Source organism: Solea solea, chromosome 20 (genome assembly GCF_958295425.1).
Source record: "Solea solea chromosome 20, fSolSol10.1, whole genome shotgun sequence".
Lineage (NCBI taxonomy): Eukaryota > Metazoa > Chordata > Actinopteri > Pleuronectiformes > Soleidae > Solea > Solea solea.
The window spans coordinates 9,797,530-9,825,518 of NC_081153.1; the positions used below are offsets into that span (position 1 = coordinate 9,797,530).

Genomic DNA, 27,989 nt, shown 5'->3' on the forward strand with positions numbered 1-27,989 from the left:
AGGGGGAGAGAGAGAGAGAGGAAGAGGGAGGGCTGTGTGGCGTGAGGCAGTGCGTGTGGTGAGTGTTTAGGTGAATCCACAGCCCTCTGGCTCACAAGAATAAAGGATCTTCACAGAGGAAGAGCGAGAAAAGCGACATAGAGACATTTCCCCCCTCTCTCTCTTTTTTTTTTACATCCTCCTTCTCTCATTCTTTCACGAGCCTCCACTCGGCAGGGTCTGCACTCCCTTGCCTTTTGTCCCTCTCTTTTGTTCCCCGCATCCATCCGTGCTACACCTCGGTCCAGAGAGCAGGACGGAAAGGAAGAGCAGAGTCAGAGGTATCATCCTCCTCTCCTGTACGCCCAGCCGGTAAGCTGAGCCAACACTTTTTTTTTTCTCTCCTCCCTTTTCTTCTTTTCTTATCGTTTAATTAAAAGTCTGTCCATCGTTGTAGCACTGATAGAAGGACGGGGTCTGGATAGTCCCACCCATACAAAAAGATGCTGCGAGCTGGAGAAAGGCTGAGGAGGAGAGGATGGAAGATGGATGTGTGGGGTGTTAGACTGTAGATGGAGGCGGCTGGTGGTTGAACGGTGATTTCAGTGGTGCGATTTGCCTGTAGGCGGATGGAGTGGATGTGAAGGACCTGTGTGGCTCAGGATCCTGCGGGGTAAAGTGGAGGGAGCGATGAATTTGGCCCAGCCACATCAAATCCATGGGGCTGGTCAACTGGGACCAGTTCTTTTTTTCACTGCAGAGCAGAACGGTCACTGCCACTGCCACTGCCAAACACACACACACACACACACACTCCACTGTGTATCAGCAGGAATCCAGCCGACGCTTTTTTATCCATATTCTGTACTTTTTAGCGACACATATGAATTAAAAGCATCGTACATGCTCATGGATCCATACGTCACACGGATGTGCTCGAGTGCTCTGTGGGTAAATTGCATGTCGGTCATACCGACCATTTCTTTTAACACAAACACACACACATTACATCAGAAATTGCTCGTGTCTGTACAAAAGGTGCAGCAGGCTGCACAGTGAGGTGGGTGTTTGTGGTGCGCGTGTGAACGTGTGAATGTGTGTGTGTGTGTGTGTGTGTGGAAGCCGTCTCTGCTAACAGCCTGATAAAAACAATAGCCCCAGATTGCACTGCTGATCAGGAGGAGTGGGCGCATGAGACAAGAGTAAAAAACAGGGGGGTGGGAAGCAAAGGGGGGAGAGAGGGAGGGCGGGAAAAAGCTGAATGGAGGGATGAATGAATGTGGGATAAGTCTTTTGAGATCTGGAGCAGGAAAAGGGGGTACATGAGGTTGTTAGAGCAAGAGAAGGAAAGAAGAAACCAGCTTCCTACTATGTGACTCTGCAGGTCTTTGTGAGTGCAGCGGGGAGAGAGGATGAAAAACCATCCAGTGCATGGTTGAATAAAAAGGTATAGAAAGTGAAAGTACTTTGAGAGAGTGCGTGTGTGTGTGTGTGTGTGTGTTCAGGTGAGGAAGAGGAGATAAAGAGAAAGAGAGAGGAGAGAGAGGAGGTGTGTAATTGACAGATCTGGTCCCAGACAATCCTTCATGTAATCTATGACTCTGGCCTTAATCCATATGAGTAGATTAAGTGATGATTTGCTGCCATGTTGACTTTTCATCACACAAACATACGCACATGCACACGCACACACACACACACACACACACACACACACACACACTTGAGCTTGTATGTGTCATCCTCCCCTCTGTGAAGGCACAATACTGACTGAACATACATGTACACATGTATTTAATTTTTGTGCATCGGAAATCAGCTAATTTAGCTTTTTAAAAAAAATCAATATATGTATAGTGCATAGACTCATATGCACATTAAACACACATCTATAGCATTTATTAGTAATTGCACACATATTTATAGTTAATGTAGCTAATAAAAAAAATAGTTTAGCTTCTTATTATAAAGCATTACACATTTAAACCCACTGTATGGAGGTTGAAATGTCCTCTGTATGGTGATGAGTTAGAATAATGTATATAACCCATTTACATATATGAATTCAAAGTAAGCTGCATTGATGTTCATGGTCTAGTTCATGATTGCTTTAATCATTATTTGTGTGTGTGTGCAGAGGTTGTTTTTCTCCCCCCGGTCTGAGATGGAATGGTGGCTCCTATGGTATTTACTCCGCTGTTGCTAGGACACTCCCTTAGAACATTTTAACCGGGCCGTTTCATTGGCTCGTCGTGATGATGCAAGATTCCCTCACCCCAAATCTTTCCTGTGCGCCCATAGAAACATGCTCGTCTGCATTTCCTTCTCTCTCCTCGCTCCTTCCCTGCCACTCTTTGTCTCTCAACCCCCTCTCTCTCTCTCTCTCTCTCTCTCTCTCTCCTACTGTCCGTCAGCATCTCTCCCCGTTTCTTCCCTCTCTTCCTTCCCCTCGCTCCATCGTTAGGTTAAACGTTCATTAATTCATTGCTCATCCTCTCCTTCTCGGCCGCTCCAATCAGCCTCCATCACCTCGGTACGTTCTGTCACTTCCTTCTCCCTCATCCAGTCAAAATGTTCACTGCAAAATGGTGTTGACAGCATGTGGCGGTGTCTTCCAGTGCTGCACAATCACTCTACCCTGCTGTCTTGCGGAGGATTAGCGCGCCGTGTGTCTCACAATGTCTCATTTCCTCTGTCCATAGGTGTAGCAGGATCTTATTAGGCTGCTTTAGCATACGTTGGGCTTATCAGGTTTGACATGGGCAGAGGACAGGTATGGGGGTTGTCTTCTACACTCTCACCTAATGTAACGTCCCCATATGCATCGCCTCTTGTGTTCCATTATACTCCTCAACAATATACAGTCAAACGGAGCTGTGTTCACATTATCACAGCAATTACCCACAGCTCACACCTACACACACCTACGTTTGACGTGATGACAAGCATTTCCCATTACAGATGTCTGTAACCTTGTGGCCCCAGTTATTACACATTGGGAGGACTGAGAATAGAAAATGGTGTACGCGACTGTTAGGAGAGAAGAGAACGGAGACGTTTGTCTTGTTTGCCGCTTTTCGAACCATTTGTCGCTTTTGAGGAGGCCACTGTCCGCGCCGCACATCGGGTGTAATGGCGCGTAATCGTCTCCTTCAGCCTGCAGTGGACTAGACGTCGCTGAGGACACCGCAACCTCGGCGGACACTCCGCGGCAGAAGAGTGACACTTGAGATGTGTGCAGTTTATTCCACAGTGGAATGGTTTTGTGTCTGGAAAAGTGTTTTGTCAAAACACTTTGACACTAAGGATTCTAATAGGAATGCCAGAGTGATAATAGGAATGCCTGGTGTGAAAAGTCATTATATAAACTACGGGCGCCCTTTTCTGTGTATTACCAATATTTAAATATCTTTCTGAAATGACTTCATTTGGCAAATAGCTTAGCATTTAACCATAAACCATCTTTGATCATCTGCACACGCCGATTTTGAATGCTTGAGTTATTTCATGGCAGATTATTTCTCTCTTCTACTTTTCTAGAGGAGCTTATGAGACAGATTTGCATTATGAGGCACAGGGACAACCATTTTGCTTTAAGCCTAATTAAAACACAACATCCTCCATATGTGGCACAGCTGGTTTCCTCCAAACTGCCTGAAAATCCATGTTTCATCTCCACACTTCTAATCTCATTGACTGGCCGAGCCATTTGTCCAGCAACAACATCTGTCACTCAAACATCTGTCTCTTCAGCTTGTCCGCGAGTTTGTTTTTCTTTATAATTTGGCATTTAGAGGCTCGGGTCAGACTCGGGGCTTAAATCATTTATACATTTTAGATGTGATCCATCTCTACCTGGTAATCTTGTGGTTTTTAATCCACTGTTGTCAGGAATCAGGGATTACACTTAGAGCAGAGATGATCCTGTTAATGGACCACAGGGTGGACTAACCCATCAAGCACAGGCTTACTTATATCTTAAATATCTCAAATATAAAAAGTATAAATTGAATCTTTTTAATTCTAGTTAAATATAAAATGTTCTTGACAGATTTTCATGCATTTTAAAACAAACGTGTTAAATTATAGATATTCTCCACCTCTCTAGTCCTCTTGTTTTAAAGAGACAAGGAAACTGAACTCAACACTTGATCAAAAGTCATGACTAGCAAGTTTTGAACAGTGGGATTCTTTAATTTAACATATTTGAAGTGGGAAAAACAATAGATTAACAAGATGGTGTGATTTAATGCTCAACGACAAAGAAGCCAAAATCTGATATGATCGTGTCACTTGTAGAACCCACTGAAAAGTACTATTAAACCCTGTCATCATCCTTGTTGTGATCCTTGTGAAGCAGAGTAAGTGTGATATGACACACAGAAATCCTCTCCCGCTTCTAAATAAAACATAAGAAGGACTTCATGGATGTGATCATATGACCTCAAATCTGCCCCTTTATGAACTTCAAGCTTTTCAAGGTCATATTTAAGGTCAATGATAGCCAATTCAGCGTGAAGGTGAAGTTCTTTTTGGCCGATGAAAGGATGAGGAGAGCAGAGAGGGAGAAGAGGAGGAAGAGCTGAATCACAATTAGCGAAGAGGCAAAAGATGCAGTTAGCGTCGTTAACTCAATCAAGGCTCCAGCTCTTTTAATCACTGCACAGATAATATACTGTAAGCAAGTGTTTGATTAGGCTCAAGATGAATACACACTTAAAGTGGACAGGAACTTTGCCTCAGAGAGATGAATGAATGAATGTCAAGGGGTGTTTTGTTAGAGGAATACCGGGTATTTGCATTTAGCTAGAATAGGGGTAGTATTTTTGAAACATTTTTTTTTTTGTTATGTTCCCACCAGTGACACTTGGTCTGAAGCTTGAAACTGCAAACGCTAATTCCTCACTTTTTAGACCCACTCGTAGGGGGACGGGACCTCATTCCCAGAATGTAAACAGTGTCCGCCATCTTTGCTAACAGTTAAGCTAAAAAAATACTACAGTGCCTATTCTAGTAATACAAAGCTAAATTCAAATTTAGCACAAAAGTATTCCTTTAAGACGATATGATATGTGAAATGTGTGCGTGTTGCTTATCTCTGTTTACCAGAAATGGGCGAAAGTCACACATTTGCAAGTCACAAGCAAGTCTGAAGTTAGTCTAGAACCAAATCGAGTCATATCGAGATGATTTCCCAGGTATTCCACATTTAAAAATGCTTATTTAAAAAAGATTTTGAACTGTTTGAGTTTAGTCAGTCACAGCAACACTGTGTTACTCCCACACAACTGAATTGTTGACAAAAAAAAATATATATAATAAACATAAATGCAACTCCAGTACTGACGTTAGGCCAACATTCAACCATGGAAATGCATTTCAAATAGGCCAAAAAACCTCAGCCGGTTTCGTAACCAGCTTTTGACCCATTAATGTTAACTAGTGTTGGATTAAAATAGCAACCAACTGACTTCCTGTCATATCTGCCTTTGTGGTATTTGGCAAGTGTCGAATGAAATTTCACGTCGTGGTGTCGGTGTCGCTCGGTTGCCAGGTTTGCACACAAGGCCGCGAAAGCAGACACTTTGTTTTGTCCATGTTTGAAAAACAAATGGTGACGTTAACCCACTCAGTATTTGAGAAAAATAAGATGAGTCGAGTCTTTTACGAACGTTAGTCAAGCAAAACTACAAGTCACTACACATACTATACTAAATATAAATCCCTCAACACTCCCGCAGGAACAATATCTGAAGGGTTTAGAGGATGTTAACCCTTTTTTTAAGCCTTCGCACAACAAAACATACAAAAGCAAGCGCGTGGAACTGATTCATTTGTATGTTTACAGCTGTTGGGATAAACGGCTCAATGGTGAAAATGTTGACGCCACAGTCCACTGGTGTTTTGACAAGAGAATCATTATCTCCAGGCAAGAACGAGAATGGAATTTGAAAATTTGGAATGTTTAGAGGTGATTATATAGTTGTTGATGTCATTCACTGCTTTTGCAAGAGGTGTGAGATGAGTCATATTATGTGTGCATGGGTTTTGCTACATGTGTCAAACTCTGTCCCGCCATACAATTGTATTTGGCTGGAGAGATAATATGTTACATATTCCCTCCTCTTCCGCTGACACACGTATCATTACCACACATCATGTGACCTCGCCTGTAAAAGAAATAAACAAATTAAATGTGGACTATTGAAAACAACCAGAGGGGTGGTATATCATTTGTATTTTGCTCCCTCGCCTTTTGAATATTAGTATAGCAAATACAGCTAAGATACACATTTGTATCTTAGTTAATCTATAAGCTTACTTGGTTCCGAATTTTGTATTATTTGACCTATAGTCTGACCCTTTAAATTAGACACAGTTTTAAATTTTGTCCCCCTCTATAACTGAGTTGGACACCTCGATGTAGACGCTTGTTTCAGGAAATGTCTTGCTGTATAAAAAAAACATGACATCCTCTGTTTTGGTTCATACAGGGGTAACTCTTCAGTTAACTAACTATAGTTCTGTCATTTTTCCTTAAAATGAGCATTATGCTAAAAACAATTGTTCACTTGACAATAGTTGCTGTGTTGCAGATTGCAAAAAACTGGCTAGAATTCCTGGCTAGAATCACAAGGGATACTTTTGTGAAATTGACTCATCAAAAAACTTGGCAAAACAAAACATGTAAATGTCTCGGGTTTGTTTTACTGCCACATGGGAGTGAAAACCTAACCATGCAGGCTCGGGTTTAGTGAATATTCACCTGTTTCAGTCTCACCACTTTACACTTTACACACATGCACATCTATTTATGCATGTGTGTGTGTGTGTTTGGTCACATGTGCATATGCCAGATCTGCCACGGGCACACAAGGAGGATGCTGGCAACCGCATTTGTGTCGAGTGTTTGATCAAGATTGTGAAACTGTGGATTCAGACTCTACTGTAGTCTATGCACACTGTAGTCTATACACACTCAAACACACATATGCTCACTAATGACTTCAGATTGAGACGGTGAGGATTTATCCACTGTATATATAAATCATTTTCCATCAAACAACAAAAGAAACCAACACATACTGTACCAAAATGTCTCCTTTTTAGTTCATTCTTGTCATGTTCAATCAATATAATTCTCTCCACTTCTGTTTAAGCCTATACCTTACATCACAACCAGCTTCCTATATGCGAGAGCTGCTGCTGCTGCTGCTGCTGCTGCTGCTGCCATCCATCCCCTCCCAGTGGGACAGGGAGTAGTGTATCACAGCATCCTCCTCACTGCAGCACAGTGTGCACATGGTGCACTGCCTCTGTCAAGGACACACCAGGTCCTCAAGGTATGCAGGGGGGGGGGGGACAACTTCGACACACAAAGCTGAATATAGATTCTGGGTCACACTGAGGTCAGAGGTCATTCATTCGTTCTCTGTGGCTGAGCGATTGAGACACATGCCCTGACCTAATTCTACCCTAGATCGAAGTAGCACTCTGTAAATTGTGACTTTTGTTCTATGCTCTATAATTAAGTTTTCTCACTTTTAAGAACTCCTCTAATTTGAGTGAGTTAAGTTACAGCCGCCTGTGAAGCTGCAGTGACGGTGCATATTTACGTTGCCCATTGTAGTGGCCATTTTTCTAGCACTGGCACAGGAAATTGATGCTCTACTCTTAATTCCAATTCCACCTACAGCACTTTGACCAACCATCTCCTCAGCTGAGGTCCTCTGACCCACTCTGACCGATTAGTTTTTTTACAATTATTCAAATCTCATGTCGTTTCACAGCAGCGTGAGTAGAGCTTGGATTCACTCTCTCTCTCTCTGTCACTCTCATGACGACATCATTTATACAGTAGTCGGTCTTGTTAAAAAACACCCTCACTTGCGTTTGATGTCTGTATCTCAACAACCAACCAAAACAAGGGCAAAAAGACAAAAGCAAAAAAAAAAAAAAATAGAAAATTATTTGTCCTGTGGAGTTGTAACACAGCTCCTGAGAGATTAACTGGAAGAGGTTGTGTGTCAGGGGAACTTTACTTCTCTTTAATGTTTAATGCAGAGGACACTGGTTGATGTGCATGCAGGCGACGGAGTATAGGCTAGGTAATAGACAAACACTCAAACAGGCAGACAGACAATAAATGGATGGAAAGAGTGAAGGAGAGTTGAAGGAGAGGGGAGCGCTGTAAGGCAGCAAGACACCAGGGAGCCTCAAACTGACTTTATGTACTGTTTTATAGTGCGTGCACACACACACACACACACACACACTCACTCTAACCTTAACCCTTACCCTAACCCTAAAATATGCCCTTCTGTATTCAGGAGCATCTGCATGCTGCACATTCACACTTCGATAACACACTAAATCAATTTTATTTTCATCGTAACGAGCTGAACTTGAGTTGTGAAAGCACATCATATACACATGGCCTGACCCATAAAAAAATCACTGTGTAGGCAGGGACAAAGAGTGACTGTCTGCACGACCACTGAGCACGTTAGTACATCTTTCTTTGTTTGCAGACAGCAGGGGCTTATGCAAAAATGCACATAAACGCATCGCAGAGCCTCTGCGACTACGTGTACCCCTAAAGTCCTATAGAACTCCGTTTGATAGCAGCTAAGTGGCATTGTGTATACCGCAAATAAAAATAACAAGATCTCTCTTTACAGCCATCTATCCACTGAAGCATATTTGGTGTTTCCAGTATTACTTACATTTAAATGTATTTTCTTTGGCTGAAAAATAAAGAATCAATGCACTAAAATCAGTTATATCACCAATAATTGCTTACATTACAACACCTTTACAAACAGGGTCATATATAGAACAAATCCAAAAATATGCATATGTACGTATATATATATCTATATCTATATATAGATATATAGATATATATAAACCTCTATGTAAAACAACTTAAGAGTTTGGTTTTATCCAAAATAAGCATCAAATCCCCCTGCTACTGGCCCAGTTCTGTGTTGTATTTGAAAAATGACATAATATACAGTATTTTCCATTTAATGAACTGATTCTAAAGAACCAGGTAAAGATGCCATGCTCTCTCTCTGTCTCTCACTATCCTCCCTCCTTGTCAGCCATGCAGCACAGAATAACAATGCTCATTTGCAATTTCTCTTTAATAAGGCATCGTACGCAGACTCAGCCAGCCAGTGTGTATGTGTGTGTGTGTGTGAGAGAGAGAGAAAGAGAAAGAGAGAGGGGGGGAGGGGTGATGCAGGAGAATCGTAACATCTTCCTTCCGTTTTTCTTTTGCTCTCTGCCTCCATCCCTCGCTCTTATTCACCTTCCATCCTCATCTCAGCAAGGAATGATGGCATCTGTGTGTGTGTGTGTGTGTGTGTGTGTGTGTGTGAACTTGTATTAGTCATCTTTGTAGGACCTTCTCTGCCGTAAACTATGACCTTGTCATGACAAGATGTCCTCGTGGAGACCAAAACCTGGTTCGAATGAGGCAGAAACTAATGTCTGAGGAACTGTTAAGTGGTTAGGGTAAGGTTAGGGTTTAGGCATTGACTGGTTAGGGTTAACGGAAGGCAATGCAGTATCCTAGAAACGCGTGTTCTTCACACACATCTTTGTCGGGACCAAAACTCTTTTACAAGACATTTTGTGAGAAGTGAGGACTTTAAAAAGGGGCCGTTTATGGGTTAAGACCTCACTATGACTGCTACACAAAAACGTGTGTGTGTGTGTGTGGCCCTGAGGAAGTCAATCTTGGAATTGGAAGTCAATCTTTAGTGATTGTGTTGCTGGGTCTGACACTGCCATCTCTCACTTTAATCCTCCAATTGGCTCTGTGTTGATGCAGATTCCTTTCCTTTCCTTTCCTTTGCTGGGTGTTTACAGTTGTTCGCTTTACACTCGCCCTCTTTTCCGCTGCTTTTTCTTAAAACACACTCGAGGAGCGGCCACGCAGCTCCCTGCACTCATCTCTACATTAAGGGGGACAATACAGGGAAGGATAAAGGAAAGGGGAGAGGTAGCATATAAAGGACAGTAACAGGGGAAGAGGTCAAAAGGGTGAGAGTCGTGAAGAAGAGTGAATGAACGGCTACAGATAAAAGAGGAGCTTGGAGTGAACAGGGGGTGGAGAGAGAGTGGGCTAAAGGTTACGAAAAATGGAAAAGAGGCAGAGCGAGAATAGAATGAATCAACAATAGAAAAGACCTGTTGGGTCAGCAGAAGTAACGTGAGATGAGTCCGTCTAACTTTCAATAAAACAGACAGATGTCTGCACACAATGGTCTTTTTTTGGCCCCTCTGACCTAATGAGCGCTTCACCGTCGGCCCTGCGGTCACTGTAAGAGCGGCTACTGTACATTCAAAGACAGGGACCTTATGCCAGCTGGACTCCTTTTTTTCCTTTTCTTTTGTTACACCGTTTGCTCTGAGGCTGCGACAGAGTAGACTCCTTATTTGATTAGTATGACACTGATTCATGCCAAGATCAAATTCTTCCTGGAATGGCATCGATTCATTTTCAGGGATATGATATTAACTCTGTGTTCATTGAGCTGTGAAACAAAACAAATGAAAACTGATTCAGCAAAACCGGAAATTCTGAAGTTTTCATACAGGGCAAATGAGTTGACAGTAGTGGTTTATTGATTATGAAAGTCAGATCTTCTCTACATGCATGAGAGAGTTTGAGAGAGAGTTACTGCTTTTTTTCTTGCTTTTTTTCATTTTTAGTGTATAAAATGTATTTATTGGTAAATTTGCATGTGGCAGTTATATAATAATAATATCCCTCACCTCATCCTTCCGGTCTAAGTGTGCTGGATGACATACGTAGCCTTCAGTTAGCATCAAAACCCAAAACATGTAAAGATAGAGCTGCTGTGACCCCTGATGTAAATATCTTCACTTTTCCACCTCATGAAAATAATTAAATTTTTTTAAAGAAACAACAGTTAGGTCGCCCTGCAACCATCAGTCAAATCATTTCTTGATTTAACTATTGAGAAAAAATCCCAAACATTAGCCTTCTCAACTGTGGGTTTTAGTTACAGGAAATGTGGACACCTTTATTTCTGACATTCAAAGTGACAAAATGAGGAAGATTGACTGTTTATTTATCTAGTGCCTTGCTTATTTTCTTACAGTACAGTATGTAGCGCTTGGTTTTTGGCGCATTTGTAGTTAAAGGAATACTTCACCGATTTGCATTTAGCTTTGTATAGTATAGGGGTAGTATTTTTGAAAAATTGTGCTTCCCAACATCAGTTTCCCCCAAGTGTCACTGGTGGACACGTAACAAAAAAAAGAATGAAGATATTTCTCAACTCAGGGGAAACTGAGGTTGGGAAGCACAGTTTTTCAAAAATACTAGCCCTATTCTAGTAATACAAAGCTAAATGCAGGGTGGACTACATGGGAGTGTATAACCAGTTTGGACCAGAGAAAGCAAACAGGTGGCGTATAGAGCTCAAGAGGCAAACGAAAGCACTCAACTAATTAAGAGATTTGAAAATATAATCTGTCAAAATGTGAAGTCAGGCCCCTGAAGCTAGAGCAAAACGAGACGCCTGTGCTTAATTTGATTTGGTAAAAAGCATTAATAGTTGTGACAACAGCTGCTGGGGTTTGTTTTGTCTTTCTCTGCCTGAAAACAACAGCAACGCGTGCGGCATAAAGACACGGGAGGATAAACACGACGCGTGTTCACTTGGACCTTAAACTGGTGAGAGAGAGTTCACCTTAGGTCAAAACATCAAGGGTGAAGATGCAGTTCACGATTAACCTCTCTTGACCTCTCGATGTTCAATTTAAATGCTTGTCTTTCGCTCTTTGACAGAGAGGAAAGAGTCAATAAGCAGTTTACCTGAATAGAACATGTAATCAAATCAAATCTCCCTCTGTAACAAAGACAATATTTTATGACAGGAGTGGACGATGCATAAACAAATAAATAAATTCCAAACGAACATGTTTATTTATCTATTTGACTATGCATCCATGCCGGTGTTGTTTCACACACGCAGTCCATCCATACATACATCCCTTCATTTGATAACAGTACCCATCAATGTGTTTCCATGAGAGAAAGAGGCTGTTTCCCTGGCAACTATTCTTCAAAGGCCCCCGCCTCACTCGCGTTAACACATACACACACACACACACACACACACTCTCCTGATGAGATTCGATGATGCAAGGGCAGCAGCAGCAGTGTTAATAGTTACAGGAGGCGGCGAGTAGGAGACAAAGCTGCAGTTGTAAGTCTAACAAGCTCTGTCCATTTTACTATGGGATTACTGTATTTATTAGGGAGGTAATACTGTCCATTGTAAACTGAGGCCACAGTAAAAATCCTGTGTGTCCAACTACTTATGACTCCAGTGACCTCAGGGCTCACATGACGTCACTCAGCCTTAAAATAGCAGTGAAAGTGGCTTAATCAATTTCCATGCTGATGTTTCAAGATCATACTTGAAAGCATCACGACGACCGCGAGACTTTTACAGCAGCTGTCAGTTTACGTACAGAAGCAACTCTGTTATTTTGGTCACTGTCACCCTAGACACTGAGGAGCACCGAGACTGAAAACACTCGGGGTTATTGAACACAGGCGAAAGGCAGGTGATCATCAGAGAAGGGGAAAACAGGACAGGAAGTAAAACTACACAGGGTGAACTGGGAAGAACTACAAATAAAACCAGGAACAAAGAACCGAGAGTCCAAGGTTTATGAAAACAAATACGAAAACAAAAAAACAGAATAAATGTCCAAAAAAAGAAGGCCATGACAGACCTGGTTCCAGATTGTTCTGAACAGGGAGGCATTCATCAAATCTAATATACTTTATTGTCCCCACAGGGAAATGTTTCTTGGGTAGAAGTGCTACAGCTGCAGGAAATGTATATGTCTATGCATGTGTACTGTTGCACAACAAAGGACATGAATTCACAGAATCTACATTAAAAAAAAGATAAATATTACGTCTGCCCTAAAAGAAAAGAAGACGATAACACACACACATACACTATTATTATTCTATAACATCTGCCTGAAGTAAACGGATCATATTCAGAAAATAATAATAATAGTGTGACAGGGTTACTTAGAGAACCGTGTCTGTCATTCAACGAGACCCAGAGTCGTCATTATAGACTGATTAGATGTAGCAACAGGCTAAAGGTGGATGGGTTAAGTTTGGCTGCAGTTCCAGCTCAGGGGGAAACAATATCCTCATCTAAAATTAGCCTTTTGGTATTTTTAGTTCTTCACTTCTTGCATTTATTTGCCCTTTGTGCTACTTTGTTTGTCCGAACACGCTCGTCCGTGCCCTTGCTGACTCGGCGCATTCTCAAATCAACACCAACGCTTCTCTCGACACCACGTGGAAGATGAGGTTTATGTAAATTCACCTCTCTCTCTTTCTCTGTGTGTGTGTGTGTGTCTCTCTCTCTCGCTGTCAGGTGGAGGGTGCTGATGCTGTAACCACTGCGTGGAGCTGACAAGCCCTGGTTGATGCAGTGAAGTGTTCCAGAGGGATAAACACAAGCGAAGGTAGGAATGGGAAAAAAAAAAAAAAAAAAAAAGGAAGAGTGGAAAAATGCAGATTACCCCCCCAAAAAAAACCCTGCTCTATTCAAATAGAGCAGCAGCTGAAAAATAAGGATATGCTAGAGGAACGCCATATGGACGAGTTGGGAGGCGAAGAGACGGATAGACAATTTTGGAGTAAGGAAACAGTGGTGGGTGGAGAACAAAGATGAGTGCATGTGCTGCAAGCTGTGTGTACAGTACAGCTGCTGTATAGGTTTGATTCACAGGCCTGTGAATACACAGTATGACGGACAGAGAGATCATTGTCGTCGGATGTGGAGACGAAGAGACACAGATGGTGGGAGTTTAGATGGTGTTATTGGTCATTTAATAGAGGTTCAATTTGGCAAAGGGGTGTCGCTTCTGTGCTCACTGAATCCACACTGATGAAGCTCCTGACCTACAACAGGAAGACGCTTTCAGGGAAAGCTGAAAGGAGTCGCGAAGGTCTGGCCAGACCCGCTCACTGATCGGACCAGGTTTGCTTTTCAGCCGCCATGTGGGAGCCGAGCTGTGTCTTTATTAAGACTCGAGGAGGCCTTTGGTTTGGGGTTCTCTTGCTGGACTACAGATGAGAGCTGTGTGCTGCACAGTTGCATAAGAGAAGCACTTTGCTCCACTCTGCCCTGCTGGCTGAGTGCATACACTGCAGGTGTTTGCATGAAGCAGAATCTGCAGCCAGTGATCACCCAACGCACTTCCTAATTCACAGGACACCACGTCCTAATGACCAAAGCCGGGGTTGTGTACACACAGTGGCTTATGTAGATTACGGAGCCGGTCTGTGTTTACATTTTTACTGTTTTCATCGAGCCACTTCGAGTCGGGGCCACCAGTGAGACTGAATGGAGCTGTGACAGAAATGTGCTGTGACAAGAAAAGGCCAGAGGAGCCAGGAAGGAGCTGGTTAGTGGTGAAATAGAGAAGTGAGGTGGAGAGGAGCGCGAGCAGGGATCATTTTGAGGAAGCAGTTCTGTCGTTGGCGACAAAAAGAGAGGAGTTTTCTTGATTTGGGTACGAATTGATAAAAAAAAACTCAGACATATCAGGACAATGGAGCCAGTGGTCGAGGGCATAAAATACCGTGAACATACTGTGTGCTTTTAAAGCCAACATACTCACTCAGCAGGGTGTCCTCTCCTACCAAAACAAAGCGCCGCATCTTGCACACAAAGCAAATAGAGAAAACCACACGCCTTTAAATAGATTACTGAAAAAGAGAAGTGTGAAGTGGACAGAGATGCACAGTGAGACGCGCAGTGAGACAGATCGAGAGCAGAAGTTAATATCAGCCCCCAGAAACGCGGCGAGCGCGACGACCAGTGCCACCGTGGGACTCCAGATACTGTGCAGAGCCGAGGTCACCTGGGATTTACCCACCGCAGCAATTTCACAAAGCAGGCCGCAAAGGGACGAGGACAGAGAGGAGGAGAGGATCTGAGGGAAAAGGAAGCGGTGTAGCACTCATAGGAGAAGAGGGTAAGAAGACTGCCGCTGGCTGGTTCCTTTCCTGGTTGCAAACTTGTGTATGTGTGTGTGTTGTTTTCGACTGATTATTGAGGAGCAAAAATCGATACATTATTGTGACAAACAATAATGTAAACGTGTGTGAGTAAGCTGGATTTTTTTTTATATTTTGTTCTCCTCCTCTTTGCTGAAACGAGCAGCCGATATCACCAGGCCAACAGTATCCTGGCAACCATCAGCCGAGCTCTGCTCTCTGCATGGACCACATGCTGCTCTGAACCCAGTGGATGTGTGCTGGTGTGTGTGGGAGTGCGGCTACCTCTGACACACACACACACACTTTTCCTCATGTCAGAAAGCTTTCACTGCTTCATATAAGCCTCGGGTGTGAAATTCACCGCGATGTTGTCTTTGCGTTCACCTTGTCGTGGCTGAAGATCGTCATGCGTGTTGTTCATAGATTCATAGTTCAGTGGTGGGGGAGCAGGTGGTCTAAAAGTCAGGGTGTGTTTTATCTTTGGACTGAAAGGTTACAGCAGTGACTCGGCATTCAGCTCTCTCCCCCCCGCCCCCCTCTCCTCTCTCTCTTAGCCTCTCAACTCATCTCGGAGATAGACATATAATACAGTCAGTGCCGTACGCTTCTGAAACAGAAACAGCCACTTCAGATGGAGAACATCAGCGAGCTGTCTCAGCGGCGGGCGACTGTAACTCCATCCCTTCTTTATCTGCACCTCAGTGCTGCAATGCAACGCCCATTCTTGCTGAGTAATGTAATGTGGAGAAGACTTCTTTTTTTCTCTCTCTCTCTCCCTCTCTTCTTTGCAGGAGTGTGGCGTCTCGTAAACATGCTAATGCTGGCTGTAAATCTAACTTGCCTCTGATTGGCCTCTGCTGCGAGCTTTACAAAGCGCACACACACACACACACACACACACACACACACACAGAGAGGGCACAGAGGAGGAAGTGAAACTCGGCAGCTCTGTAACATCCGTGACTGACGCCCCTCTGTTCTCGAGAGGGGCGTCGATGATGATTTAGGAGTGAGCCGTCTGTAAATATTGGAATCCACTTGTGTTTTTGCATGATTTATGCAGATTCATGGAACTATAGACGACACATAGACGTAGACCTGTACATTACAGCGACCAGCAGCAAGCAAATTCCAAATTAAAATGGCAAAGGTTCTCCTTCTACACGTATATTTGATCCAGGGTTTTTTTAATTGCAATGAGTTTCTTATTTAATTCATATATGGTGGAGGCATGTAATATCATTGCATATACAATCTCACGTGGTTTAGCTATTACTATTGAAGTGAAGTTTCACTTACGAATCTTATTGTGAATCAATTGCAATATCTGGCAGAAACATTGCGATCACACCACTTTGCCTAAATTGTTCAGCCCTAAAAATCGCTATTGTGTGAGTATTTACTCAAAAACCTGAATCTGTGTTCCTGTCCAACCCTACTTTGAACAACAGTCGTCTCCACGACCTGAGCTGGAAAAGATAAACCAGGGAAAACTGACCTGATCTCCTTCTGAACAACACCAACGTTGTGTTATAGGTTATATGTTATATGAATACTTGTGTGTGTGTGCAGACCTGTTTACCCCGCTGACCTACACTATAATCTAATGAAGCTCGCATCATTGGTTTCATATAGCTCCGGCATCTGGCCTGTGGGTATGAAATACAAAAGGCTCGCCATGAAGCACATAGACTGCTGTGCGCGCAGAGCATTAGGACGGAGTAGCCTGTACGTAGCAGGCTTTTATTGGGTTACTATAGTAATATAAATAGATTAAAAACCATTGCCCAGGTCTAGTGACTCCCAGTGAGTGCGCTAAATGATTCACGACTGGACTTAGCTCGTCTCTAATTGAATACACAACATGCGCTGTGTATTGGATACAAACTGTGATCAGTGTCATTTACGAGTGGAATGTCTGACTTTGCTCTGGACCGTCGTCCTGCTCAGACACAGAGGGGGAGATGGGTTAATTAGACCAGTGCAGATCAGACACGATCACAGCCTGCTGTGTTCTCCATGTGCATGCAGTGTATTTGCATGCGGGTTGCCAGGTTTTTTGCGTACTGTATGCATTTTGTTGTTTCCTCCTGTCCAGGTCGCCAGCCATGGGGAACCTCATTAAGGTCCTTGGCAAGGACTTAGAGAACTGTCCACATTTTTTCCTGGACTTTGAAAGTAAGTGAGCAGCTGGTGGTGTGCACGTCCTGTACGTGTCTGTGTGCTTGACGTGGGGCCGAGGTGTTCACGGGGAGGTGGCTGCTGGGTGTGGACAAGGCGAGGTATAATATGTGGATGTGAGATGACGGTGTTGTGATGGAGTGCTGTTGTGGGTGTGGTTTGTCATTATCAGTCGCTCTGTAGTCCCACTCTCACTGCTTTGTATATATAAATATATATATGTACTGCATCTGTAGTAGTAAGTAGCTCTAAAACAACATTTCAGCTCTTATATAATGTCACAAGAACATAAAGAACATGAAACAAATGACTTAAAGATCCATATGTGACATTTCATTTTTCTACTGAACAAGACTGAAAAAGAGGAATACATTTTTATATGTATGATTCATATTGGAATTGTATAACTGACTGTTGTCAATAAAACAGGTAATTAATCCGTCTAAAAGAGTGGGATTACAGGAGTTCTGTGTTCATGTTGCCATTCTTCACCCAGGACATACTTCCATCATGTCATCCCAGCATCAGCATCAGCCAGTCCCCGCCCACAGACACCTTCAACTCTCAAACACCACACACACACACACACACACATCCACGTGCGCACAACCCCTGACACCTGTCCTTTCATCACCCACAGACTTCTCCCCTCTCTCTGTTCCAGGGGGCTCATGGGAAACCTCCTGAAAGTGCTGGCTTGCGCCGAACTTGAGCATGGCCCAATAGTTTTCCTTGACTTTGAACGTGAGACCATCCGCTTCTTTTGTTTTTGTTTTGGTTTGAGTTATCCCTTTCTCTCTATGTTGCCTTTGCTTTTCCCTCTCCTCATCCCATCAATCATAGCCGATCACTGTGCCATTTTTACGTCCTGATTTACCCTTTTCTCCCATCCTCGGTGCTTCTCTTCCTCACCCTCCTGTTTAGATTGTGAACCACGCTGCAGGGACTGGCATTTGAAAGTCATTTGGCTTCTTTCTAAAATGGTCTTGTGTACACGCACCACGTCTTATTAGACGCAGACAGAAGCACAAAAGCTGGTGACACTGTGACAACAATGCAAAAAACAAAAAACGGAGGAAAAGTAGACGGTGAATGCCAGTTCTGCGTGGGTTTCTGTTGCACAGGGATGACGAACAAAAGCGTCTGTCGTCATCCCGCCACCTCCTCATCTCCTCATCCTCTATTGTGTTTCTGACCTGTGAGTCTGTGTGTGTGCAGCACTAAATAACCTGTGTGTGGGTGTGAGAGGGAAACTGACAGAGAGATCGAGAGGTTGATGATTGACCCCCCTTTTTCTCATTTTCCCTACTACGTGAGTTCCAAACTTTGCACTGTGTCCCCTTTTAACAGTTCATTTAATTTAGTGCATGTTTTAAAATCTTCAGCATGTCAAACTCTAGGCAAAACGAGTTATATTAGCCCTAACTTAATGGTTACAGCTGACTCGTGTGTGTGCAGTAAAGACAGCCGTCAAAAGTTTGGACACACATCACCTTCTACGCTTGATGGTGAGTGGGCCGGACACTCGGTGCTGCAGGTAGCTGTCGGAGGTCAGCAGAGCAGTGTCCGTCACAACGAACGCACTAACTGTAGCGAGAGTTGTTAATATTGCAAAAGTAATGATGACGGGATGTCAGCCGGAGCTGGGGGCACTTTGTCCGAGAAAGAGATCTGGGAGAACGGGGAGAACAACCCCTTTAAATCTAAGCCACAGATGGCTTAAAGGATCCCCAGTCCCTACGACATGTATGTTTAAAATCAAAACATGAATCCCTCAGGTATGTTTATGCACGGCAGTGGCACTAGCATTTATGTTTAAAACGTGCTTGTATGCATGACTATCATGCAACTGACAGACATTGTTGATGTGGGCGCTGGTGTCAGTGAACAAGATACTTAAAATGTAAAATAAAAACATGAATATGAACGTGTGCATTATTTGAATAGCTAAAAAAAAAAGGAGAAGATTTTAAGACTGACAATTAAAATGACTAAATGGGCTGTTAAGAAGGAGACATTTTGCAGGTTATTCCAACATATTCTTCCTCTTTGACAGCTGGCTTCCTCTGCCTCCTCCACTGACTGTGCCGTATGTTACAGTGGGAGAGGGAGCGCTCACTGCTGGCAAGAGACATCAGCTGTCACATGAGATGAATTCCCCCCCCCCTTTATTATGCTCGCGATTCATTCACATGAGTTCAAAAGCAAGTGGGACATGTCCGACTCAGCCATCTGTGAGCTCTCGTTCTCACCCCCGGAGCCACCTCTGTCACACAGCTCAGTTTGATTCAAACTACTCTGGTCCAATGTTTCAAATCCTCAGAATCCACACTGACGTCCCCGGGTGTCACTTTTGGGATGTTGTACTACGGCAAAAGCTGTCAAAGACATAATCAAAGTAAAGTCACTACATGAGGAAAAACACCTTTGTACAGGGACAGATGTTCCCTCCTTCAGTCCAATCATTTCAGCTGTCTCCAGCCTCCATGCTCATGTTATGATTATCAGATTATCACCAGTTTTCTGATCTACCTCAACGAGAAGGTGATCTATTTCTCGACGCGCTCGTTCCCAAAGGACACTTTAAAAGGAAATGTACCTTAGCTTCTCTTAATTGACATCTAGTAAACATAACGTGCGGTTGTTTACGACGTCGTTGTTGTCATTGGGGAGCGGCCACGACTAAAACTGCTAAGAGTGCTCCTCAGTGGGCAACTATTACTACCTCTACATGTGAGCAGTGCTGCCTCTTGCAGAGAACTCTGTGGGAGAACTCCCACTCCCAATTTATACATGAGTCACACATCGAGCTGGATTGCTAAAAAAAAAAAAAAGCAAACCAAACACGATAAAGACTGAAGACAACATATTCCATATATCGTGCCTTTTAAATCCCAGAGCAAACAACGCAGGACTCTGACTGTGCGACGTCCTGCAGCAAAAAAAAAAAAGTGTGCGAGCGGTTGCTCAGTGTAGAACAGAGAGAGTGAACATGCCTCGAGGTTGTCCTCCCTGCTGTTTGTTTGTTTTAACATTTCGCACGATTTAAACCCCCGAGGGTGAGAAAAAAAAAGTGTCTCTACACACATTCGGAGAAGTGCAGCGGGGGGATTAGGGAGTGAGAAAACGATGGATTTGATTTAACATCAGTCTGACGGCACAATTACACCTGTCCAGGCCTGAGTAAATCTCTGCTGAGCGGACAATTACAGTGCAATGCAACCGCACCGGGACACCGGGACACCGGGAAACCGTCTAAAATTAAACTATCTGAGGCAACATCCTCATTCAAATGATAACCTGAAGTGAAAGTGAAACTGGCTCAGTCAAAACTGTGTGACCACACACTGCAATCAAACCTTTCCTGTGCGACACCGTGTGGCTCCTAATATGAACCCCAGAAACTGGATCATATATGAAATGATGTTGGACTTAAATGTGTACAGCTGCAACACGGCCGAATGTAGTCATCGCTTATCTGATGCTTTTATCTGGATGTCCTCTAGGATGTCGACTTTTCAGCTCTTCCTTCATCATTAACCTCCTTCTCCTCTCACTTGTGCCGATCTCTACCCTTCCTCTTCCCCCTTCTCTGCCACTTCCCGCCAAACGTTGTCATGTCCACGTTACACTCTCACTTCCCCTCTCCCTATCTTTGCCCGCTCTGTTCCTCTTTCCTCTCCATCTGTACTTTCCCCTCCTCCTCCTCCTCCTCCTTCTTCCCTCCCCTCCTAGATGCCCAGCCCACAGAGGCAGAGACAGCCGTTTGGAACCAGGTCAGCGCCGTGCTGGAGGAGGCTCATGGGATCCTTGCCGAGCTGCAGTCCTATAATGGCGCGGGCCAGGAGATACGAGAAGTGAGCACAGAGAAGCAGCCAATAAATGCTGAACTTCAATATACTGGACGAGCCACAGCACAGGGAAATAACACGTCGCCCGGCAGGGCAAAGTTTCTGAGTGATGCAACATGAAATATGCACCCAATTTAGACAGCAGTGTTGTCATGGATACCTGCATACTGTGTGTTTGTAAACTACAGTGCGCTGGTCTTGATGACCGTCCGTTACAGTACGGACTGTTTCCTCTCCTTGCCTCCTTTTTTTAACGTGCACTGGCAGAGAATTTCTGAAGTCATTGTTTAGCCTAATCTCACTAAACAAAATCAGCTTTTTCCGATAAATGATATTTAATAAAACACTATGAGGCCTCAAGTTTTGCTCCAGCGAAATCATTTAAATATGGACTGGGGAGTTATGAAACCTGAATGAATTGAAGATGTTTCACCAAAGTGATGAAGAAAAAAAAAAAAACACTTTCAGAAACGGAGGATAGTAACATCTGTGTTTTCCGCCTGCAGGCCATCCAGAACCCGGGCGACCTCGCTCTGCAGGAGAAGGCCTGGAATGCAGTCTGCCCCCTAGTGGCCAAGCTGAAGCGGTTCTACGAGTTCTCCCTTCGCCTGGGTGAGTCTGGACATTATCACACAGTCGATGGAGACATGTGTTGGATATCTCTGGTGGGAATACTGCCAGTCTGGTATAATCTGAAATGATATACCAAGACCTAAATTTAGTCTATTTGCCGTCAGGTATCAAAGGAGGCTAAGGTTACACTTTCATAGGTGTGAAAGATATTTTATTAATCAAGAGTTGCAGGATATGAGATGGTAATAAATTGAAGTTCTTTTAGCAGCTGGTGGCGTCGCCCCCAGGCGGCTAACTGCTATTTCCGTCCTACTTCCTGAGCTTTACTTTTTGAAACTAGAAGACGGGGTCCTCTTTTTTTTTCATGTGCAGTCAATGACAGGTTCATTTTAATGTATGCACATTACAAATGTGGCACAAAGCTCATGTCACACCATCGGTGCAGCTCCACCCCCGCGTTCTCACGGAGCACGTCTGTGCTTTTACACGCAGCAGCAGCAGCAGCAGCAGCAGCAGCAGCAGCAGCAGCAGCAGCAGCAGCAGCAGCAGCATACACTTACTTCTAAACATACACGATGTGCTCTCAGCCATCTCCGCAGCATCCTGACCTAGCAGCCAGGCAGCCGTTGCTACGGAAACAGTGGTACATGGTTTCCTCAGCACTGGGAGAAAGCGACAGAGTGAAGAGAGAGAGAGAGAGAGAGAGAGAGAGAGAGAGAGACGGGGATCTCGTGGACAGTGTTCTCGGCTTACCGTACAAACACGGTTAACGATTGATTCATGGTAATGAATCAGCACTGATGTGAGATAAAGAACAACTACTGTGTGGCAGACGTCTCCTTACCTTAAGAAAACAGGTCGAAACTACCACTTTTTTGATTTATATGTGTGATCAAAGGGGGGGGAATAAGAGGTCAAAGGGTCGTGTGTAAAGTAAACAAAAAGCTGCAGGGGCTCTTTATTCAAACGGTCAGTTTGTCCCCTCAGGAATCAGTCAGTGGTCTGTGCAAACAGCAGCAGGAGGACGAGTGAGGCTTCTGCCCGGGCCCTTCACATGAAACGCGCCGGTGCTGTATTTATAGAAGGCCCTGATGCATTTTTAATGCAGAGGAAGGGATGAGGCCTCTGAAGAGCGTTCTTCTGAGGCGTTGCTGCTACACACAGCCTCTCCGATTTGTTAGCAAGGCTAAGTGCAACGAACATCTGCTTGTCCTGTAGAGTGGAAGTGATCGATAAGTCCATCGTCATCGAGCGCTAACCTTAGAAAAGTTCAGGAATAAAGAGAAGAGAGGAAGAGAAAGCAAGTGGAAAAAGGACACCGTTACGTTATAAGACAACTCAAGCAAGTCGCTCTCTCCCTCTCTTGCTAATGTAGTAATGGTGCAATAACAATACTGGCCTTTCTATACCATCTACTGCCCTACGTTCTCTGATTAGTACACAAACAAAGTATAGCTGAGGCTGATGTGAAATACATTAGTTAGTCCCTATTGTGGGACAAATAAAGGATTGTGTTATAAGCCGTCTTACACTTTTACCCAAAGCAACGTACCAACTTATTAAGGTTACAATATAATAGACGACGTTCATTAAAAATTGCAGTACAATGAGAGACTGCGATCAGGGCGCAGTGGGAAACCGTCAGGAGGACAGAACTAATAAGCGCTAGTTAAGTTCTAGGCGGAAAGGACAGAAATAGCTCACGACGAGTTAGGTTAGTGCTGTTAGAGAAGGTGTTCTCGAAAGAGTCTTCAAGAGTTTATTGAAGAGAGAGAGAGAGAGACTCTGCTGCTCTGATAGCGTAAGGGAGCTTGTTCCACTAATAAGAGCAGCCTGGACTGAGATGGTCTTGTGTGCGAGACAGCGTTCACTGGTCGACACGCAGAGCGTGAGCCGGAATAGTAGAGTTCAAGTATGAGGGTGCAGACCCAGATTTAAGGTTGTTTAAAGACCAGCTGGGAAGCTGCATTCTGCATCCTTAGCAGAAGTAAGGCCTGATTTTTCTGACGTTGTCTGAAGTGAGACAAACAGATGCAGCGCGGTCAGAGATGGATATCTGGTCATCAAGCAGGCCACCCGGGTTAAAGAGGTTCTTTCGTCCATGTTGCTTGTTGCACATACTGACATTTTGAGCTTGAGATGAAGGCTCTCAATATAATCTAGAGAATTCAGCACTACGTTGCTGTGCATGGGAACATTTAGTAGTGTGATCTACTACATCGCAACAAAGGGAAACTGCATATTTGGGGCAAAAACGGAAAAGCTTTTTTGGCTCTGGAGAGAAATCAGTTGGAACTGGACACTGTAAGTCTCAAAAGAAAAAAGTCAGACATTAGTAACCCCATCAGATCTCTATAGATTGCGCGGTCTAAATGTTAGGTATTAAATTCTGGACATATAAATGTTTGCACTTAAATGGTGGACTGACAGGTATCCAGGAATCCATTGAACCATCTGTTTATAAGCCACTGATTCAAATCCTCCTGTTGTTTCATTTCTGCTTTCCAAGCCGCTGAGACGAAAGAAGCGCCTGATTCAGACCAGATTAGAGACAATTACAGCTGTCTAAACCCGGGAGTGTCAGAGAGTATGACGCGCCGATTCCAGATTAAGAGAGAGGGGAATAAAACATATAATGACTCATTGAATGTGTGTTCACAGAGAACGCCCTGCGCAGCCTGCTGGAGGCACTGACGAGCCCGCCATATGCTCCCATGCAGCATCTGGAGAGAGAGCAGGCCCTGGCCAAACAGTTCGCTGAGATCCTTCATTTCACGCTCAGCTTTGATGAACTAAAGGTGAAGGTGGAAATGACAGCCTGCGCGCACTGGTGCTCTGCGTACTGTGTTGAACAATCACAATATTCTCTTCTCTCACCATGCAGATGACAAACCCAGCCATTCAGAATGACTTCAGCTATTACAGGAGGACCATAAGCAGGAACAGGCTGAACAACCAGCAGGTGAGGCCTTGGACAAAAAGATGAGGATCTGTCTGTTTGTGTTGGGAGCATGAAGAGAGGCTTAGGCATATTCTTTAAATGTCCAACATATAAGAATTAGAGACATCTAATGCCAACTGTGACAACATGGAGGACTCGTGCGTTAGACCCTCCCTTTCCCGACTCTGTCAGCGAGATTTAGGACTAAACTGATTTCTGTGAAAGGTGTCAGTTTACAGAACAATCTAAAGAAGTTAACCAAAGAATCTAATTTCAGTGTCAGATGAAAAGTAATAAATAAAACAAGTATGATAAAGAAATATAATGAAGGCTGTGGCAGCCTGCGGTCATTGTAGTTCTCCTTATTTGCTGCTTTATGATTGTTCTGTTTGTTTGCTTGTGTTTTTTGTTGGAGACATGATGCTCTTTGTAAAGTATTTATTGTGACGGAGGGGCAGATTTAAGAAGATTAATTCTTCTTTCTGCTCCCTTTCATTTAGAATAAGGAAATGGTGTGTTATTTTAAATCAATCTTTCCTTTTGCCAGTGAATGAATGAAATAAATAAACTAAACGTTGGCTTGGAAATGCAAACGCCGGCTGGTTTAGGGCACAAGGCGACAGTCTCAGTAAAGCAAGGCCTTGACCAAACTTCATATAAGAGGCATATTGCACAAAATATTACACACTAGACCTTTAATCTATGCCACACATCAGATCATTCAACATTTAACACGTCACTCAAGTTGCACCAGTTAGCTCCATCATCATAATCTCGTTTTACAAAAACTGGACGACGCGAGTGTCGGTCTCACGGGTCAGTGATCCTCCGCTTTGTACTGTCACACAGCTGGAGGCGGAGAATGAGGTCAACAACGAGATGGCCAACCGCATGTCTCTGTTCTACGCTGAAGCAACACCGATGCTGAAGACTCTGAGCAACGCCACCACCAAGTTTGTTTCCGAGGTACAGTACGTCAGCGCCTGCAAGAGTTTGCTGTGTCATCAACTCGTGTGTCAAATGTTTTTATGCTGTGTCATGATTGCCTTTAAGCAAAGTCACTCTCCAGGCCCTGATTATCTTACTCACACCTGTCGATGTGTTCTGTCTCCACCTTGTGGTGGAACATTTTACTCCTTCTGTACTAAATCTTCAGAGGACATTGTTAGAGCTTACTCACTCACTCATTCACTCATATTCTGCCTCTCCACATGAGGGTCGCTGGTGCCAATCCCAGCTGACATAGGGCGAAAGGCGGATGGACAGATCACCAGTCAATAACTTATTAAGTAGGGAAGTTATCTGAGGAAATGTGTTTGTCTTGAAGCTGTTGTGGCACTGTCATTTCCTGTAAAGGATTATTCAAATATCTATCTGTCAAATGAACATCCACACTCACACTCACACTCACACCTACGGTCAATTTCAGCCTGTGTCCAATTTGTCTAATCCCCAAATCTGCATGTTTTTGGACTGTGGGAGGAAACCGGAGAACCGGGAGCAAACCCACGCACACAGGGGGAGAACATGCAAACTCCGTGCAGAAAGGCCCTCGTAGGGTACACTTAGTGCTTTGTGTGTTAAACGTTGAAAGTCCCTTTGTGTGCTGATTCCTCTTTTCGTTCCTCCCAACCTTCAGAATAAGACCTTGCCCATTGAGGACACCACAGACTGTCTGAGCACCATGGCCTGTGTGTGTCGTGTCATGTTGGAGACCCCGTGAGTACTTCCTCCCTTCCCTTCCTCCTCCTCCTCCTCCAATCTCCTTTTCCTCTCGTCTTCCCCTTTCAGAGCTCAGAAGCCGCGGTTTTAAGTGAACACAAAAGACTACTTCTCAAGTTTGAGGGGCTAATTCAATAGACTGGCTCGCTAATCCAGTGAATTAAGAGATTGACCGCATCCTTCAAACTAAATTACATTTTTTTTTTTTTCTCTCTCTCTCGATGTAAGTCATCGCTAACTAAACTTGTGTCTCTCTTGTGTCTCGTTTGTCCTCTGAATCAGAGAGTACCGCTGTCGGTTCACCAACACAGACACCATGCTGTTCTGTATGAGAGTGATGGTGGGCGTCATCATCCTCTATGACCACGTTCATCCCGTCGGCGCTTTCGCCAAGACGTCCAAAATTGATGTGAGTACACATGCACAGAGGAATAAAGTGCAGCCACAGAGTTGAGAATATATTATTATATTTATCTGGGCTTCTGTGTCGAGGTTTCATGTTTCATTTTATGCCTAAATGCATTTTAATACTTGATAAACAACTGTATATTACTGAAGTGCTGGTGTTAAGAACCCAAAAGTGATCACAAGACAATTGTGGGCAGTCACAAAATTCACTAAACATGTTTTTCTCTTCCGTTATTTTTCTTTTGAAGGTTCAGTGAAATCGTTTTGCGTTTTCAAATGATTAAAAAATATGTCTCAGACTCTAATGTTATGGTCTGACGTCTTTTACGAATATTCAGCCAAAGTGGTTTTGTTCCTGATTCAGAATCGCCAAGTTGTTGTAGGTGGTTCGTAGGTGTAGACATTGCAAGATGAATTAGGAATCGACGCTGTGGGCCTCATTAAAAATACATATATATATATATATATAAATAAATGATTTTCATAAAGGGCACTTACGTTGTCAGAGTTATGTGCATGTCCATGTCTGACAATATCTAAGAGTGATTTTTCCGCCAGATATCGCAACACAAATGTGTCAGTGGTTTCCACACCCGCTGGTTGGATTGATTTGGTCTTTTAACTGTGTTTCGTGATCATAAGAATGGTTTTACTAGAGTTTCTGGCCTTTCTGAACCTCACAAAGACATCACTGTACGTGAGGCTACTGTGGATTTGAGACGAGTGTCTTTTCTGTAACACCCTGTATTGTTTTTGTAATGTCCGGCAGATGAAGGGCTGCATCAAAGTGCTGAAAGAGCAACCGTCCAACAGCGTGGAGGGACTTCTGAACGCACTGAGGTGTGTATGAGTGTGTGCAGGTGGGCCACACAGCACAGACCGCAAAAGCTTTCTGATTTCAACCCATCTCTCTCTCTCCCTCTGTCACCTCCTTCCTCAGGTATACGACACGGCATCTAAACGATGACAGCACCTCCAAACAAATCAGGGCCCTCCTGCAATGAGAAGAAGAGGAGAGAGCGAGTGGGAGATGAGGAGGAGGAGGAGTGCACTTGCAGGAGTGGGGGAAGAAGAAGAGGAGGAAACAAACACCAGTGGCTGTTAAACCCGTTTGTTTACAATGAACAAAGAAAATAATGTCCAGGTTACGAACGACCGGATGAGAATAAGGAGAGGAAAGTAATTATATATATTGTCAGCTGTCCACCATTCTGTCTCTCATTTTGTAAAGTAAGAAAAGAGAAAA

General features: G+C 43.7%; 1 protein-coding gene across 7 annotated transcripts; it reads left to right on the plus strand.

Moving 5' to 3' along the window:
* On the plus strand, window positions 1-27,779 carry fam49al (family with sequence similarity 49 member A, like). 7 transcript variants are annotated; one of them, XM_058618819.1, is made up of 12 exons: window positions 1-351; window positions 13,434-13,524; window positions 17,913-17,992; window positions 20,984-21,105; window positions 21,606-21,711; window positions 24,334-24,470; window positions 24,557-24,634; window positions 25,463-25,579; window positions 26,253-26,332; window positions 26,618-26,744; window positions 27,513-27,583; window positions 27,684-27,779. In XM_058618819.1, exons 3-12 carry the CDS (start codon window positions 17,920-17,922, stop codon window positions 27,745-27,747), a joined length of 975 nt encoding a protein of 324 aa, XP_058474802.1. In that variant the 5' UTR covers window positions 1-351; window positions 13,434-13,524; window positions 17,913-17,919; the 3' UTR covers window positions 27,748-27,779. The 7 variants fall into 7 exon arrangements, with proteins under 7 accessions (XP_058474802.1, XP_058474805.1, XP_058474807.1 ...); XM_058618824.1 differs by lacking the exon at window positions 17,913-17,992 and adding an exon at window positions 17,166-17,245 and having other exon boundaries at window positions 2-351; XM_058618822.1 differs by lacking the exon at window positions 13,434-13,524.
* Window positions 27,780-27,989: the final 210 nt, after the last annotated feature.

What these genes read in the sequence shown, in the direction of transcription:
- fam49al (XM_058618819.1), top strand. Translation starts at nt 17,920, where the DNA reads ATGGGAAACCTCCTGAAAGTGCTGGCTTGCGCCGAACTTGAGCATGGC. An exon ending in AGTTTTCCTTGACTTTGAAC is followed by an intron (nt 17,993 to 20,983) that starts GTGAGACCATCC and finishes CTCCCCTCCTAG; the next exon opens with ATGCCCAGCCCACAGAGGCA. An exon ending in CGTGTCATGTTGGAGACCCC is followed by an intron (nt 26,333 to 26,617) that starts GTGAGTACTTCC and finishes CCTCTGAATCAG; the next exon opens with AGAGTACCGCTGTCGGTTCA.